Here is a 16,022-nt window from a genome sequence, read left to right as displayed (position 1 = left end):
TCTTGACCCTTGAAAGAAAGATCGTGGTTGTCAACATCTAAAATGCAGGGTAGTCAAAGTAGAACCAAAATGCCCCTCCATCCTCCACCAAACTTTGGAGGATGTCAATGCCCCACTAAAAAATTCCAAGCTCTCAGCAAACTACACCAAGCCAACCCTCGATCTTCAATTCTCCAACCTCAACTCCCAAAGATAATTCACAATGGTAAATCCCCCCAAACTCCCCTTCCAAAAACGCACAATCAAACGCTAACACCCCAAACTCCCGTTCCAGGCTCCCCTTCCCCCATCAACCAAAGCGCCCTCCGCCCGCGCACTTCGCATGCAACGCATCACCGGCCAAATCCACCCTCTCCTCCCATCCAAGATCTTCCGCACAGACGCCCACGTCACAGATGACTTCCTCAACTCCAAGCGCGACAAGCGCATGATGAAACACTCCTCCTTCGTATCAAGAATCACATCCTCAAAAATCAGCAAGAACAAGCGCCGCCGGCCGAAGAACAAACTCAAGACATCGCTAGAAGGGCTCGCAGATGCGCTGCCAGAATTGAAGGGTGGCGAGGGCGGCGAGGAGATACTCGCCGGGAAGGTGAAGCACAAGAGTCTGAAGAGCAAACGAGGTGCGCTGAAGAAGAAGGAGAGGATTGTTAAGGGCGAGATGGAGAGGTTTGGCGCTAGTATGGCTAGGCTGTCGGGGACTCAGCAGGCTGCTCGTACGAATACCCAGAAGAGTGCGATTGACGAAGATAGTGATGCGGAGGATGAGGACATGACCACACAAAGTCCTGTTCCTGCTCAGCAAGGAGTTCCGCAACAAGGTTCTGCGGCGGCACAAACTGCTACTTCGGATAGATGGGCTGCGTTGAGAGGCTACATTTCGGCGACTATGGAGCAAAATCCGGCGTTTGCGGGAAAAAGAAATACGTAAATATGTTACTTTATGAAACTGATGGTACCATGTCAAGCCATAGGTACGGCTAAGTTGTCGATTTCAAAGTCCTCTTGTTTAGTCAGTACCAACACCACGGCGAATTGTCGTTTTTGCTTTGGAGTTTTACGGCGCTAGTGGGGGGTTCATATCGTAATTGACAGTCAAAATTGAACTTCAATGTTTCTCGTTTAATGCTATGCTTGCATAATTCGTGCTAGACTTCCTCCTCGCGCCAAGCTTCCCTCGGGCCATGGATATCCACCGAGTACATCCTGGACATCCCTCTACTCAACCTCTCCGCCATGCCTGAACGCCAATACCATCAAACAATCATTCCTCATAGCTGCATAGACAATTGACAAAGGTCCCGCAATGCCCTTACGCGAAGCGGCCTGTCTTTTTGTTTCTTCACAACGCCAGCGCTCTTCCACGATATTCATAACAATACTTATCCAACGCCACAAAGCAAGACAAGAACAGAGAAGAAACGTAAAAAGTACACAAACTGGACATGCTGAATCGCTATTGCACAAATAAAATGCATCAAAAGGAGCTCAAAAGTATGCAAAGAGACTTGCTGAGAGTCGTGAGAACGGGCATCCTGAGTTCACATGCTCATTCGCCTTGGCCAACTTGGTGTGGTGGAAGGGGGTTGCGAGCTGAAAGTCTATTCCAGAGCTGCCCTTAAACGCCTTTTTGCCCGCATTGTGAAGGACGAAATGTTCGTTTGCTCCGTATCAGGTGTCACGACTTTGACAAAGTGGCCAGAGAGAAGTCGGCTGTGGGTGCGGGTGCTGGTGCTGCTCCCACTGGTACTGCTGCTGCGTGAACCGCGTTGGGAAGACCGGCATTCGTCGACATGCAGGACCGTCTTATCAGACTCAGGCGTCTCTGGCCCAGTGAGCTCATGGTGTGGGTTTGTTTCCAAGAGGCTTGAAGCAGCTGCTTTCTTGTTCAAGGCCCAACAATCGCGACTACCGCGGTTCATACGGTAACTACTTGGCCGAGGGGGTTGTTTAGATTGAACGTGTTGGTGACCCTTTGTCTGATTGGGATGTCGCAGATATTCGTCTTGGCCATCATCTTCGCCGTGGTCGAGTTCCTCCTCCTCCACCCCGTATAAAACTTGGACAAGTGGGTTGCAGGTGCCATAGCGAGCAGAGCTCTATTCAATCCGCGGTGGCGTCTTATTCGTGAAAGGGCTTGCGCTCCGGCTGTGAAGGGCATGTATTAGCTGATTGCGCGGAGTGTCCGGCCAGATATGGACACTTACGATCGTCTACGTTCTCCCTCTTTACGGAGGTTCTCAATGATGCGCAACATTTCCTTCCGGCCGCCGTTACTATCGACCATTTTGCCCGCCATGCTCATCGAGACTTTTTCTCGAGCATTAGCACTTAGCAGGCGCTTGACCAGTAAGTGGCGCATCAAGAGACAAACGAAGACGCCGCAATCGCTGCCGTTTTCCTGTTGAGGCGAGTCATCGAGGTTGATGAAGCGCATCGGTCGTCCAACCACTTCACCCATGCGACGCGCAGCTAGGTTGGCTTCGGCAAAATTTGCTCCTCCAAGAGAGTCGTAGTGAAACGCGATGCCATCTAGCAGTGACACCAACAAAAGAGACCAATGGCTACCCCCTTCTGCGACGCTGACATTGCGATTATCGTTGATGGGAAGGAAAACATGGGTAACTTTGCTAAAGTCTGGAAGCGCAGAGCGGACATGTCGCATATCGGGCTCTTTCATCAGGAGAAAGGTCATACTTGGGCGAAGTAATATGATTCTTGCTTGGGGGTAGCGAGGCAAGGTCTCACGCTCGAGATACTCTTCCCAGAAGGCAATATTGTTGTCCGTAAGCCAGTCATTTTTAAGAGACTTGATATCCTCAACGGTTAACAATACGTCGTAGTAACTCAGGTAGGACTTTTCTGGAGAAAGCTGCGACATGGTGTCAGTTAGCGAGTGATTTAGATCAGGGAGTAATGTAAAGGTTAAGCGTCGAGGGCCAGAAGTCATCCCATGCCACGTATTCCTTGGAGGCGGGCAAACACCAAGATTCAAGTGCCGGTTGGCGCATACACCAGGGTACTTATACATGCTCATAGATGCAAGTACAACCCGACCTTGAGCAAACAGAGTCCACGTGTAAGATGCGCAAACAAGAAGAACAGGGTGATGAGTTGTGCAGACATTGCGGTTGAGGCTGGCAAGACGGGGGAAGGAATATATGTGTTCATTGTCATTCACGTACCGAGTCGCCAAAATGGCGGGCCATGCGTTGTCGAAAGGGCATTTTCTTGGCCTTGTTCTTGGTCTTTGTCTCGGTCTGGTTATGGCTCTCTTCGCTGTCCTTGTCCTTGCTGCCGGCCTCGACGCTGCCCTCGAATGGGACAGAGAGCGTGGTACTGGATGCGTCGCCGGAGCTGGAGCTGTTGTGACGCCTCGAACGAATAACTCGGAAGCCGTAAAAGCGTGTGCTATCGAGAAGGAGAAAAAAATCCAGAATCAGAATCGGACGGGGTCCTCGACGATGATTGAAAAGCGGGGCAGAAAGCCAATATGAAGTCCTGGACTAGCTGGGAGCGAAGTGGGCTGGGGGCTTGGAGATGGGGGAAGGCAAGGAAGCTGCATGTGTCTTGTGTCTCCTGTTCTTCTCAATGCCAGACATTTGGGTCCATGTCTCGTCTGTTTGGCGCACTACGGGGTCTTCAGCGGGTCTCTTTGGTGTCTGGCTTGGTGTGCATGAGAGTGCTTGACTCCCCATACTCTGTTCAAGAGCCAGAGGTGTTCTGGGGCCAGATTGATGACGGGGTGAGGTCACCACGACACTCATCTCCAGAATAGACCTGACATACTTTCAAGACATCAAAAAGTTGTCTCGTACAGTAAATGCCGAACAAAGAGACGACGAGATCGCTCCGTAATGAATGACAAAGGATAAAACACGCAGCTCCCCGCTGCAAGACTTCTTGCACGCGGAAGCTGAACCGGCGAGAACTCGATTGGCAGGCGCGATGGACTCGGCACAATATTGATCAAATGGGCCAAGTTGCGTCTGGTCTGGTGCCATTCATGAGTGCCACAATGCCACCAATACGACGAGAATACTCCGAACAGGAGCTCGCCACCTCTGGGACCCTCCAGCTGGCCCAACTTTGAACCTCTCCTTCCACGGTACAGCGGACGGGAATGACCAAAGTCAAAGGTGTCACCAGCCCATCTTGAGTCTTGACCCTCCGGTCGTGGCTTGGACAACGCAGACCATGACGATGGTGCGTTCGACTCAGCCCCGTTCCCTCCGCGTCTTGGTCCTTACTCGCTCCAGTAAAAGGTTGCGCTGCCTCCCAGGGCCCTGCTTGATGCATTGCAAATCTTGGATGACGACGTAATATCGCACCTGATGAGCAGCCCAAGGACGGGCTGGCCCGAAAAGCAAATTTGCGTCCGTGGAGTGCAAGATAACAACTAGCCTTGTGAAACAGAATCGACGGCATTCGAGGAATACAGGAAATGTCCAGCACCCTTGACAAAGAGGACCAAGCTTGCAGAACACGCCCCCAAAGCTCCAGACTCTTGGCAGCCCAGTACAAAGGCATCTCGCATACGCATGAGCATTTCAAAGTGCTTGCTTACCTTGGTGGTGGCGGCGGAGCATGTTCCAGTTCTCCGGCTTGCGTTGGCCTATCCTGATCCTTCATCGTGGAGGCTTCGGTAAACGAATGTCTTTGTGGTCCGTCTCTTGCGTCTCGCTGCTGACAGCCACGTTTCCCCGTGCTACAATAGTAAGCCGCTTCTTTTGTTGTTGGAGCCCTCTTTGGAGCGACTTTTTGTGGTAGTCGTAAGGAACAAATGCGTTTTAAATACCTTTGCGGGCGTGTTTATTTTGTTAAGTATGGCGATTATGGTGTATTTGCAAGACTAAGTGCACGCTAATCACGATGACGTCTCAGACGAGTAGTGGATAATCACATTTCTCGACACAGAAAGCAACCTTGCTTTTGAAAATGCCACGATCTGTGATCGGCGCCATCTCAGGTGCATCACCTGCAGTGACGCCCGATATAACCACAAGCCTTGCTCACTTCCAAGACCGTGAAATCTGCACCACCACAGAGAGTACCACAATGGTCATGACAAGTTGGACAGTGATTCCAGACATTACATGGTGGTTCGACGGCACTGGTATCCCCCAGTCAATCAGTCACTTTGCATCCGACTCCCCTCATTCTTCGGCACTTGAATAAGCCATTGATTGACTCCCATCGATTCACAAGGTGCAAGTCCGCGCCTAACCACCCTGAAGTGTGAAAAGATAGAAAGACCCCATGCAGTTTCAGCAACAATAGCATGTTCAGGACCAAATCCCTATGAAACACCCCTCGCATCCTTAACCGCCTTTGTCCTCTCTGACCCTTCTTCGTCGCCTGTGTTCACCGTCCCAACCTTCTCCACCATCATAATATGCGCATTCCGGGCGACCGGGCGATGCCGAACGCCCTTCGGAACAACGTAGACATCTCCTTGATTCATCTCAATGCTTTCCTGCCCTTCGATTTCCATGGTCAATTTCCCAGAAAGAACATAAAACAGTTCGTCCGTGTCAGGATGTGCGTGAAAAATGAACGGGCCGTCAATCTTGGCTACTTTGACATGCTGGTCGTTGATAGATGCGACTAGCCGTGGGGACCATTGCTCATCGAAGGAGTCGAGTGTCTGAGGGATCGATATCGCTGCCATGGCTGGTGTGAGAGAATGCAAATTGATTTACTGTCTTGCGTAGGCTGCACCGTATGTGAAAAGTATCACTTCAAACAGATACCGGAAATGCGACTTGCTAAGAACAGTTGGGCGTTTACCAGACGCGTCAGTATCATATGGGCTAATATATATACTCACCAGGCATTCGCAGCAGATTTTCGTCAACTAATCAATCCTTGACTCCACTCCGTTGTGCGGAAGGCGCGCCCATTCAGTGTTACTCCACCATCGACAACTATTAAGCATAACTTTGATATGAAATTCAGGAAGGGTATCATGAGAAATTAACACATTTCGCTCTCAAAATTATTAACGTAGTTACTTCTCTTTACGGAAATAGACTAATCGTGATTTAACCTTAGATTACAGTCCTCGACAACTGTGACACATTTATTACAAGCGTGTCCTTGCCTCATGTGGCTGATGAGAAAGTGCTTAAAGATGATCTGGCGGCAACACGTCGCAAGGACGGGTTGCTGCTATGAGCTGCTCGTACAAAGAACTCAAAGTCGACATAGCATGTTCGTATTGCAACCTTTGGTGTGACGTCGTTTGTATCAGGTCCTGCAGCGACTCGCTTCTTTTCTTGCTGTTCTTATCCACGGACTTCACACCTTTCGAAACGAGACTTTGAAACCTCTTCGTATGATCAGTAGCAACGTCTAAAGCCGTGTAGCGCTCGCGCAGGAAGCGCGCATGTATCTTCTCTACGCAACGGTTGCCGGCGCTCTTGTAACCGTCTTTGACCGCCCAAATTTCTTCAACTTTCGAGTCAACCCGTCTTATGAAAGCCTAACTCAGATTAGATCGGGGATACTGTCAAGTCATGCCATATACACCACTGAAAAACCTACATCAACTAATTCATGAAGTTGCTGTCGAGCTTCGCCGAATGCCGTAGGAGTCTGTACGAGAGGCACACCCTTCTTGATGGTGTGGCACTTCCTTGGCTTTCGCGCGATGTCAGATATGGCAGACTCCTGTGCTTGGCGGTGATTGCCGACTTGAACAACAAGGGTTGTCTGTGGCAAATCAGCATCATTATCCGCTGGAATTTGTCTATCGGGTTGATGTATTTGCGTTTGAGTTCCTCTGGCTGCCCGAGTGCATTTCTGTGCCACAACGGAGTCATGGTTTATTTTTGAAACCTTCATGTCCGATGAAGCGACGCTTGAGCCTTTAGTCGATGCCATGTCGACCATTTTCTCTTGCTGTTGCCATGGAATTGGACTTCCCCCCTCACTCACGCTGAAGCTTCCTCCAACTCTTGTATCGGCTAAGTTACTTCTCCTGGACCTGGACAAAACCCGGGTCTGAGGCATCTCAACACTCAGCTCCTCAATGGCTCTCCCTAGAATACCGGAATTCTCGGCAGCTAATTCGGTGTCTTTGTCTTGATCTGATGTTATGGCAACTCCCTCGCAGTTGTCGGCTCCTCCAACACCACATGCTACTTCATGAGTTTGGCTCGGGACATGACTAGAAAGATCACCGTCTGTATCAAAATGCATGTCATTTTCGGTCAGATCTTGTGCCACAACGATGCAATCGCCATATTTTGGTACATCGTGGGTCTTCGACAACACTGGCGGGCGAAGACAGCTCACAGCTGGCGCTGGTTCCGGGGAGTGAACTCTGTTTGCGACTTCTGCGTGGCTTGTGGTCGGAACGTTGTCGTGAACACTCTGACGACGAACTTGTATTTGTTCCTCACTTAGGCTGGTAACTTCGCTATCGTGAAGCCGCTGTTTGACGGATTGATTAGAAACGAGACTGCTCTCCGTGGTGCTGTAGGCAGTCCCAGTGCCATCATCGAGAGTTAGGTCCTGTTCTATAATTGCCTCTGCGGGTTTGAACCTCTTACGAGGGTTGCCATCGCTGGTATTGTCGACTTTGCGTTTCTTATGACCTCTCTCTACGGCACCTATTGGATTGCTGTTGCCTCTGATCAAGGGTTTTCGTTGTGGCTTGTTGTGTACTGGGCGACGGGGCATGGAAATGACCTCTTGAGTTTCTTCGTCGAATTGGATAGGGGTCTTGGGCCGTTGCTTTCGTTTCTTCTTTGGCTTCAGATCGCAAGATTGGGTGTTTGATTCTGTGTCACGCTCACCAGTCTCTTGAAGCAGATCTGTCAGTGCATTATCGAATTGAAGCGCCTCTGATCTTAAAGTGCAACCTGTTTTGCCACTTTCTGCTCCGATACTGTCATCACAGGGTGGAAGAGGAGCAGAAGGTAGTATTGCTTGCATGTCGCTGCTCTTTTGGTTTGAAGTGTCCTTCGCTGTGCTTTCCATTTGCGAAATGGGCTGCTGGCCATCGACATGTGTCAATAGAACGCCGCGATTTGATGCTCTTTGTTTTGGCTCATTTGGTTTATCAGGATTATTAATACCTTCCGCCTCCTCGTAGATAGAGGCTGGTCGAGAAGTCGTGCCTGATTTTTTGGAGGCATGGCTGCGCCCAAAGGGCGAACTGCGATACACAGTCGAAGCGGTTTCAGAGAAATCCACACGCGGTGGTGAACGACCATGACCGTCTGCTACTGACAGGTCTCCATAGACGTTTGGAAGAGGCAATGTGTCCGGGAGAGCATCACGTCCAGATACGGGGCTGGAAAACGGGTCATCTTCCCCAATATATCCGAAAACTTCGCCAGAATGCTGCTCCTCGTGAGAGGACATGGATGAACTCCTGTGGGTTTCTGAATCCTTTTCGGACCAAGCGATCTTTCTGTCAACCTGAGGGTTCGTGTTGGGCTGAGTGTCAGCAAACTTTTCCAAATCACAATCATCAATTCCATCCTCAAACTCGTCGGCGGCGGTAGTTCTGTCAGTATTTTTGGCACCACTACCATTGACTCGCCTTTTCGGGCGAGCAGATGGAATTGGTGATTCCTCGTGCCGGCTAGTTGGCGTGGTGTCAAGCTCTCCAAATTGCGTTCGCTGCCGCTGGAGTAGCTTCTTTGACTGCTTTTTTGATGCAGATTGGGGGGTTGTCATGTTGAGTTTTCTGGGCATCGTGAACACAGTCTATTCAGCTTGAACGTTCAACACAGATGACAGTGAATGGTATGGACGTTCGGTTTCCACATTGCAAGGCAAAGACTAGAACTTGGAGTGGATTGGTGAATAGGATCAAAATTTGGGATTGGAATTAGTAAGTTGTGACGAAAAACCGTGTTCTACTGTTACTTGGACACAGCCAGAGCGTCCTTCCTTCAGATTGGGAAGCATAAACCCAAAGCGAGGAAGGAACGGTGGCAGGTAGTTTCCCTGGCTGGTCCCCAGGCATGAGGAAGGAACAACGGCTGCCTGTTGACTCTGATCCGCCCTTAGAGGCGCTATGGTAAGAGTCAACTTGACACTTTGAGTAACCAAAGTCTTCTTCATTGTGCTTCATGGTGAATTAACTTTGTGGAAATGAACCATGATTAGTCCGTGTTTTCGGCTTCTCAAGTTCCGACAAAAACGCTTCTCCCGCTGGGCCGATACCTTATCGAAAAACTTCAATTGAGCCGGGGAACGGTGACTGGCATGTTAGCATAACGGGTTCTAGAGGATAGGAATTAAGGTTTCCCGCTGATGCTTGTCATCCCAGACAAGTTATGCCAGGTAGAATAGAAACGCGTGGCGCGGATTTCGGGACATCGCCAAACCCGTCACGAGTGGCCAAGCTGTCAGCCCTGCACTCGCCCATGACTGAACACCAAGATTAGATGAAGAACCAGGCATACCCATACATCCCGGCTTTTAGAACCTTGGGCCTTCCCGCGCGCCACGGTGTCATGAAGGATTCCGGGCAGGTCGATTTGTAAGGTCACACTCGAAACGGGCGGTCGGGATAGGGCTAGTTTGAGCGTCAAGGCTCAACTGGCTGTTTGACGCAACAGGACTCCGCAGGCTCCGCTGGAAGTCCGCTCCAGTCCATGTCTGTTGCGACGGCCCGTCATTTGATGGCACCAAAATAAGTATCAGGTAGTACCCACTGAAGCCTTCAAAGATATTTTGTTTGCCACATCGATACTTGCAATTGACTGTCTTCAATTCATCTTCATTGATCTGTGGAAACTGTTGGTTTTGAATATCAGCATCCTTGAATCGAAGAGACGAGCAGCCGAAACGATACTTCTTTCTTTCGAAGAAAAGCAATTGACAACGCCCTCTGAGTCAATTGAACCATGGCACCTGCCGCAAACTCACAATCCGTGGCGTCGGCCGCCTTGGACAAGGCCGACGTCTCAGCCCGACAGCCCGCTCGAGATTCATACCCTCCAGCCTCGTCAATACCTACAACATCGGCAGCACGGCTCGCAAAGTCTGCTGAGGGTGCCACCCAGGGCTTAGATGCGTCAGCCAGTGATACTGTGCTGTATCTGGCCTATGGCTCTAACATGTGTGCCAAAACGTTCCTCGGTGTCCGTGGCATTCGACCTCTGTCACAGGTGAATGTTGCAGCTCCCAGTATACGACTCACTTTCGATCTCCCAGGAGTGCCGTATCGCGAGCCGTGTTTTGCAAACGTTGGATTTCGAAATGTGCCAGAGGAGAAGAAGGCACATCGCGCCGAGTCCGTCCACCAAGATATGGAATGGGATGGGAGCCTCATCGGGATAGTCTACGAGGTCACTCAGAAGGACTACAGAACAATTATGCGCACAGAAGGGGCTGGATCGAGCTACAAAGAGATAGTTGTTCCCTGTTACCCCATTGCCCCGAAAGAAACTTTCCCAAAGGGGCCAACGCCATTCCTCGCAAGGACACTGTACGCGGCGTACAATTCAAATGGAGATGACAATAGGAGATGGTGGCAGCGCCTCCTGGACGGCCGACAAAGACCAGATCCTAACTACGCTCAGGCGAGTCTGCGTTACCTTAATCTCCTCCGGGACGGTGGAAGGGAACATGATCTGCCTGCCAGCTATCAAAAATACCTGGCATCATTGCACTCTTATATGACAACGAGATGGACTCAGAAAGTGGGACAATATGTGTTCCTTGCCCTTTGGGCTCCTCTGTTGATATTCATCCTCTCCATGACAGGATTTCTCGCCGATGAGACGGGAAAACTTCCACCCTGGCTTGCAAAAGGCGTAGCCATGTTATTTAACGTCATGTGGATGTCGTACGATGTTGCCTTTAAGCCTATATTTGGCGACGGTGAGAGAACCGAGGAGGAGAATTCGGAGGACGAAGGTTCGCTTGTAGGAAATGTTAAGGCGTAAATAGCAGACTTCCAAGTGTAATATATGAACACTATGCCAGAAAGATGTCGTCGGGCTGTGCGTCACCTTTGACAAGAGAGGCTGAATAACGTATCTACATTACATAACTGTATGTAACGTAAAGTGCATGAATAATACGACTGTTTCCGATAATGCAACCCTGTCGGTGTTCGATTTACGGAGGTCAAGTTGCATCATGACACTGAGAACAAAGAGTCAGAAAGCGAAGGCATATGCAACTGTACTTGCTGTTTCAGCGACGAGTTTTGTCGCCTCGGCTTCGGTGCTGCAAACATGAGGAGGCGGCCACAAGAGACGAGGGAGTGAGGAGCGGAAGAGTATATGTGTGATAAGCATTGGAATCCTCGGCCCGGAAATTTTTAGAAACCTCAAATAATGTACCTGGCCCTGCAGGAAGACGGCAGGCTATCTCGATTCAACGGCGAGATGCCCTGCAGCACCCGGTAGAACCCTGCACGATCAAACGCCACGGTGCTGGCATCTGGCATGTGAAGGCGGCCGACTGACGATGATTGTTGGCTGGGCATCCCAACAAGCCACGGCCGAGCGGATCCAAACAGCTCACTGGGGCAGAAATGCTGCCAGGCACGATAAGCATCTGTTTCCATCAATCAATCAATGTCCCCACGGGTTGATAGCCACTATAATTAGTGATTAGCACCCTGGCTGGTCGCATGCCTCTTGCATGTGAAAGCCTTGGAGGCGGCAGCTGCACCACCAAGGTCACTGAGAGCCTCGCATCTCGGCCAGACCCGGTGATGGCCGAATTGCCCCAACACGGACCAACCGTTGGGCGCTAAACCCCTACAGGCAAGCGGTGAAGTGTTGAGCTTGTGCTCCGTGCCCAAATTGTATTGTCGCCCAGCCAGAGCTTCAGCAGAATGCTGTTGTGCCTTGGAGGGGCAGTTCTGGGCCTTTGTCGTGGATGCCGACGAACTTTTCTTTTCTCAACTGGCTCAAGCACATATATTGAAGCCCTGTTCCCCTCCTTTGCGCCCAAAGCCCAAGTCGTGTGATCAGCCGTATGCTACGATTACCTATTCTGCGGTTATCAGTCCAGCGCAGTCGTTTGCAATTCTATTCTGCCTCTGTACGGTTCTATTCTGCGACAACAGCAAAAATGGCGAGCAACGGGTTTCTTGGTGGTCACGAGAAGAAGCACAAGGTCACCATTGTGGGATCCGGCAATTGGTAAGTAAACGCAGTCGTCAAGCCTTTGGCACGGACGGCACGTATTCACCAAGGCTGTAAAGCAGTGATCTAACATTACGTCTCTCTGAAGGGGGTCCACGATTGCCAAGATCGTCGCTGAGAACACAAAGCAACACAATGACATCTTTGAGGAGCAGGTTCAGATGTGGGTGTTTGAGGAAGACGTTGTTGTACCCAGCGACTCGAAGCACTACGACTCATCCATTGGCGACAAGCCCCAAAAACTGACATCCATTATCAACAACAATCACGAAAATGTCAAGTACCTGCCCGGCATTACCCTCCCCTCCAACATCATCGCCAACCCATCACTCGTCGACGCCGTCAAAGACTCATCCATTCTCATTTTCAATCTGCCACATCAGTTTATCGCCAAGGTCTGCGACCAGCTGCGAGGTCACATTTTGCCATTTGCACGTGGTATCAGCTGCATCAAGGGCGTCAACGTCACAGACGATGGCGTTAGCTTGTTCAGTGAGTGGATTGGTGACGGCTTGAATATTTATGTTGGTGCTTTGAGTGGGGCCAACATCGCCAGCGAGATTGCCGCCGAGAAGTGGTCAGAGACCACCATCGCATACGACCCTCCGCCGATGGACAATAGCAGAAATCCGTCGCCGCGTTCAGGCAGCCCCAACCCTGGTATTACTATTACCGACCTCCAGGATGTGTCTCACAGAGATTGCCGAGGGCGAAACTCCAAGACCAAGCTTACCGGAGTGCCTGCTGAGTACCCACCGCTAGATCATGACTGCTTCCGCACTCTATTCCATCGGCCGTATTTCCATGTTCAGATGGTGTCCGATGTTGCGGGTGTCTCACTTGGTGGCGCCTTGAAGAACATTGTTGCTCTTGCTGCAGGTTTCGTTGACGGCCGTGGTTGGGGCGATAACGCCAAAGCTGCCATTATGCGTATCGGTCTAATGGAGATGGTGAGATTTGGAAAGGAATTCTTTGGCGAAACCGTTCAGAGTCAAACCTTTACCGAAACCTCAGCCGGTGTTGCCGATTTGATTACGTCTTCTTCCGGTGGACGAAACTTCCGTTGCGCCAAAAAGGCCGTTGAGAAGGGCATCACAGTTGATGAGGTTGAGCAACAGGACTTGAACGGCCAAAAGCTGCAAGGAACGACTACAGCATATGAGGTCAACAGCTTCTTGAAAGCTCGTGGCTTGGAGAAGGAATACCCCCTGTTCACGGCCGTCAACGACATCTTGCTCAACAAGAAGCAAGTTGACGATATCCCCAACTTGGTGGCACAGGTCACAGATGGTGCGTGAAAGATGAAATTTTTGTTGTTTAGGAACGATTGCCCATGATTCTGATACCAAGCCAGCTCGGAAGGAGCTGAAACCATCATTGTAAGACATGTTACGACCAAGGTGTGCACGGGGGAATTTGGCTACATCGCATTGAAGAGCAGGGAGACTTTACAGGGACGGTACATACAGCGGCGGGTTTAAAGCAATTTTAACGTGGGCGTTTTGTTACAATCGGCACTTATTAGTATATTAATGCTATTCACATGCAATAATGGGATGCAAAACGTCGATGTGACTTCTGCAAGCTTCTGTCATTATGCTACCTGGTAAGAATCCAAGGAATACTCCAAAAAGTAGTTCAGATCGCCCTGGTACTCGCTCAGAGGCCGAGGGGCGGTTGAACCAATCTCTTGCTGACTGCATTTGCCTTTATTGTTAGCAGGACCCTGTTTCGAAAAACGCCTATCCAGCCACTCGAGCCAAATTTGCTGGGCCGCAAACATAACAGGTACATGGCTGACGCCATTCACCTTGACGTATTGCAGCTCGTTATGCGGATATCTCTCACACGTCTTGTTGACATATTTCGTGGTTAAGTGCTCTGGGAGGATATTGTCCGCCATTCCTTGTAGCACGAGCATTGGCCCTTGGAAGTCTTTCCCTCCTGCAGTTGTAAGATTTGCCCAAAGTTCCGAGTACGGTGAGTCGGCAAATTCGGTTTTAACCAGATCGACCTTGGGATTTTGAAAGTCCGTCCCTACCAACCCTACGATTGCAGTCGCAAACACCGAGTTGCAACCCTGGATATCACTAATGAGATTCATTAGCTTAACGCCAGTGTCAGTCAGGATACGAGAGATGGATAGCTCAGGATAAACCAAGGATATCCCTCGGGCTTCTTGAAATAATCCAATCTTGTTCGTGGTAAACAGCTCGAACGCATCCGTTACAGGAGCGGCAGCAATACTGCCCAGATATCCAGGAACTTTGGCGCTGACTTGCTGCTGGGCAGCAGCCCACGCAGCACCGCCGCCCTGGGAGTGGCCCATGACGACGAAATCTCTGCTCAGTTGGTTTGGAAAAGCTGCATGAGCAGCTTGAGCCGCATAGAGCAAGTCGTTACCAGCGGCGGGAGATGCGCCGTACTGATGGGTAATGTTCTTGCCATCAGGGTAGAATGGAACCCCCAAGCCAGCATAATCAGTGCCTACGACCGCATACCCTGCTAAGGCGAGGCTGTACGGCGTGGAGAACTGATACCAGAGATTGCGGACGTGAGACGGCGCGCATTCTGGGTAGATTCCTGACGTGCCATGACCCCAGGATACAAGAGGTGCGACCTTGTGCCCTCCTCGGGGCAGATACGGCCATAGGATGTATGCTGATACGGGTACAAGTGACCCGTTTAGAGTCTTGGACTGGTATATGATCCGTGATAAAGCGAGGGTCGGCGCAATGGTGTAGCTGGACGTGTTGGTGAATGCCTCGACTTTTAGGAGCGAGCCTGCCGGAGCAGATGTGGCGTTTGTTGGCAGTTTTGTGTAAAACGGGTCGTCAAAGACGGAGCCTGTGGCCCAGTTTGTGCGTTCAAACTGCGTGGCGATGTTGATGTTGTTTGCGACCACGGATGATAGGTTTAAAGGAGCAATTTGTTTGCTGGAGAGTGTGAAGTTGGAGTTGAATGTGTTTGTTTGTGGTTTAAGGGTTTGTCCATTGGTGGTGGTGGCTAATACGCTCAATGCCAATACAATGGCTGAAGTCATATGAGTATGCATTTTCGCAAACTCTTTTGATCTCTACATAACTTGACCATTGAATTTCTAAATCAGTGCAATGTCAAGAATTTATATAAGTGCATGCTTCTGCATTCTCTCGTAGTCGGCACTGGGAACAACACCCCCCAAGTCCCCTGTCAACTCATGGCCGGGAATGAGCCAGTCCACATCGCCAAGTCAGCACTAACTGCCTAGTACGGCTTGACTCATGCGGAGAATCGACAGGGCGGGTTCAAGCGACGATCTTTTATTTCCAGGAATGTTACAGTAGAAAGACCTGTGAGTGGCTGCAGCGTATAATCTGATGCCGAATGACATGGCGTCCATGCGGCTTTCGTGGAGTTGAGTGCTCTCCGCAGGATTTGTGTAGAAGCAGCCACTCTTGGCTGCTTTAGTTGCGCCTTTGTCAAATTGACCTGTAAACGCGTTTCGATGTGCCGTCATCCTGTACGAAGTTTAGACCGACAAGGAAGCCTGGAAATGAGACATTTATCCAGTTCTGGGCGGTATCCTGGTGGATTGGAATGAAACTTGAAAGCTCGTGCCTGTGCTAGTAGTTGTCTAGATAAGATGGGGTATAAGCGGAGAGAGACTAAAGTATTGATCACATTGAGGTACCACTTATCTTGCGACAGCCAATTGTATAGTATGATGTGGTGTTAGTGTATACTGGCTGGTGTTTAATGTAGCTTGTTGTGAAGTCTCACACGTAGGTTGCATTCAATGGACATCACGGTCACCGAAATCTACTTAGACGACAAAGATCCGAGCTGAAAAAGTATAAAACTTTAGTCCTGAATGAAGAATACACCGCCCGGTAACCTCCCATTTGCAATTCT

General features: G+C 50.2%; 7 protein-coding genes across 7 annotated transcripts; 4 read left to right on the top strand and 3 right to left on the bottom strand.

Moving 5' to 3' along the window:
* Positions 1–202: 202 nt before the first annotated feature.
* Positions 203–931, top strand: VFPPC_04942 (ribosome biogenesis protein SLX9 domain-containing protein; the record flags this gene model as incomplete). The annotated part of the gene is made up of 2 exons (XM_018284205.1): positions 203–205; positions 275–931. 2 exons carry the CDS (start codon positions 203–205, stop codon positions 929–931), a joined length of 660 nt encoding a protein of 219 aa, XP_018145598.1.
* A 1,948-nt stretch (positions 932–2,879) lies between these two features.
* Positions 2,880–3,497, top strand: VFPPC_17671 (hypothetical protein; the record flags this gene model as incomplete). Its single annotated transcript, XM_022429360.1, has 2 exons — positions 2,880–2,892; positions 3,190–3,497. 2 exons carry the CDS (start codon positions 2,880–2,882, stop codon positions 3,495–3,497), a joined length of 321 nt encoding a protein of 106 aa, XP_022285602.1.
* A 1,802-nt stretch (positions 3,498–5,299) lies between these two features.
* Positions 5,300–5,671, bottom strand: VFPPC_04940 (cupin 2 conserved barrel domain-containing protein; the record flags this gene model as incomplete). Its single annotated transcript, XM_018284203.1, has 1 exon — positions 5,300–5,671. The coding sequence occupies one exon, from the start codon at positions 5,669–5,671 to the stop codon at positions 5,300–5,302; it is 372 nt and encodes a 123-aa protein (XP_018145596.1).
* Positions 5,672–6,127: 456 nt separating this feature from the next.
* On the bottom strand, positions 6,128–8,709 carry VFPPC_04939 (hypothetical protein; the record flags this gene model as incomplete). Its single annotated transcript, XM_018284202.2, has 2 exons — positions 6,128–6,484; positions 6,547–8,709. The coding sequence occupies 2 exons, from the start codon at positions 8,707–8,709 to the stop codon at positions 6,128–6,130; spliced, it is 2,520 nt and encodes an 839-aa protein (XP_018145595.2).
* Positions 8,710–9,869: 1,160 nt separating this feature from the next.
* VFPPC_04937 (gliotoxin biosynthesis protein GliK) lies at positions 9,870–10,913 on the top strand (the record flags this gene model as incomplete). Its single annotated transcript, XM_018284200.1, has 1 exon — positions 9,870–10,913. One exon carries the CDS (start codon positions 9,870–9,872, stop codon positions 10,911–10,913), a length of 1,044 nt encoding a protein of 347 aa, XP_018145593.1.
* A 1,141-nt stretch (positions 10,914–12,054) lies between these two features.
* On the top strand, positions 12,055–13,426 carry VFPPC_04936 (glycerol-3-phosphate dehydrogenase; the record flags this gene model as incomplete). Its single annotated transcript, XM_018284199.1, has 2 exons — positions 12,055–12,125; positions 12,217–13,426. 2 exons carry the CDS (start codon positions 12,055–12,057, stop codon positions 13,424–13,426), a joined length of 1,281 nt encoding a protein of 426 aa, XP_018145592.1.
* Positions 13,427–13,722: 296 nt separating this feature from the next.
* VFPPC_04935 (secretory lipase) lies at positions 13,723–15,183 on the bottom strand (the record flags this gene model as incomplete). Its single annotated transcript, XM_018284198.1, has 1 exon — positions 13,723–15,183. The coding sequence occupies one exon, from the start codon at positions 15,181–15,183 to the stop codon at positions 13,723–13,725; it is 1,461 nt and encodes a 486-aa protein (XP_018145591.1).
* Positions 15,184–16,022: the final 839 nt, after the last annotated feature.

The sequence above is a fragment of the Pochonia chlamydosporia genome, chromosome 3 (genome assembly GCF_001653235.2).
Source record: "Pochonia chlamydosporia 170 chromosome 3, whole genome shotgun sequence".
Lineage (NCBI taxonomy): Eukaryota > Fungi > Ascomycota > Sordariomycetes > Hypocreales > Clavicipitaceae > Pochonia > Pochonia chlamydosporia.
This window is presented reverse-complemented; position numbering and strand designations above follow the sequence as displayed.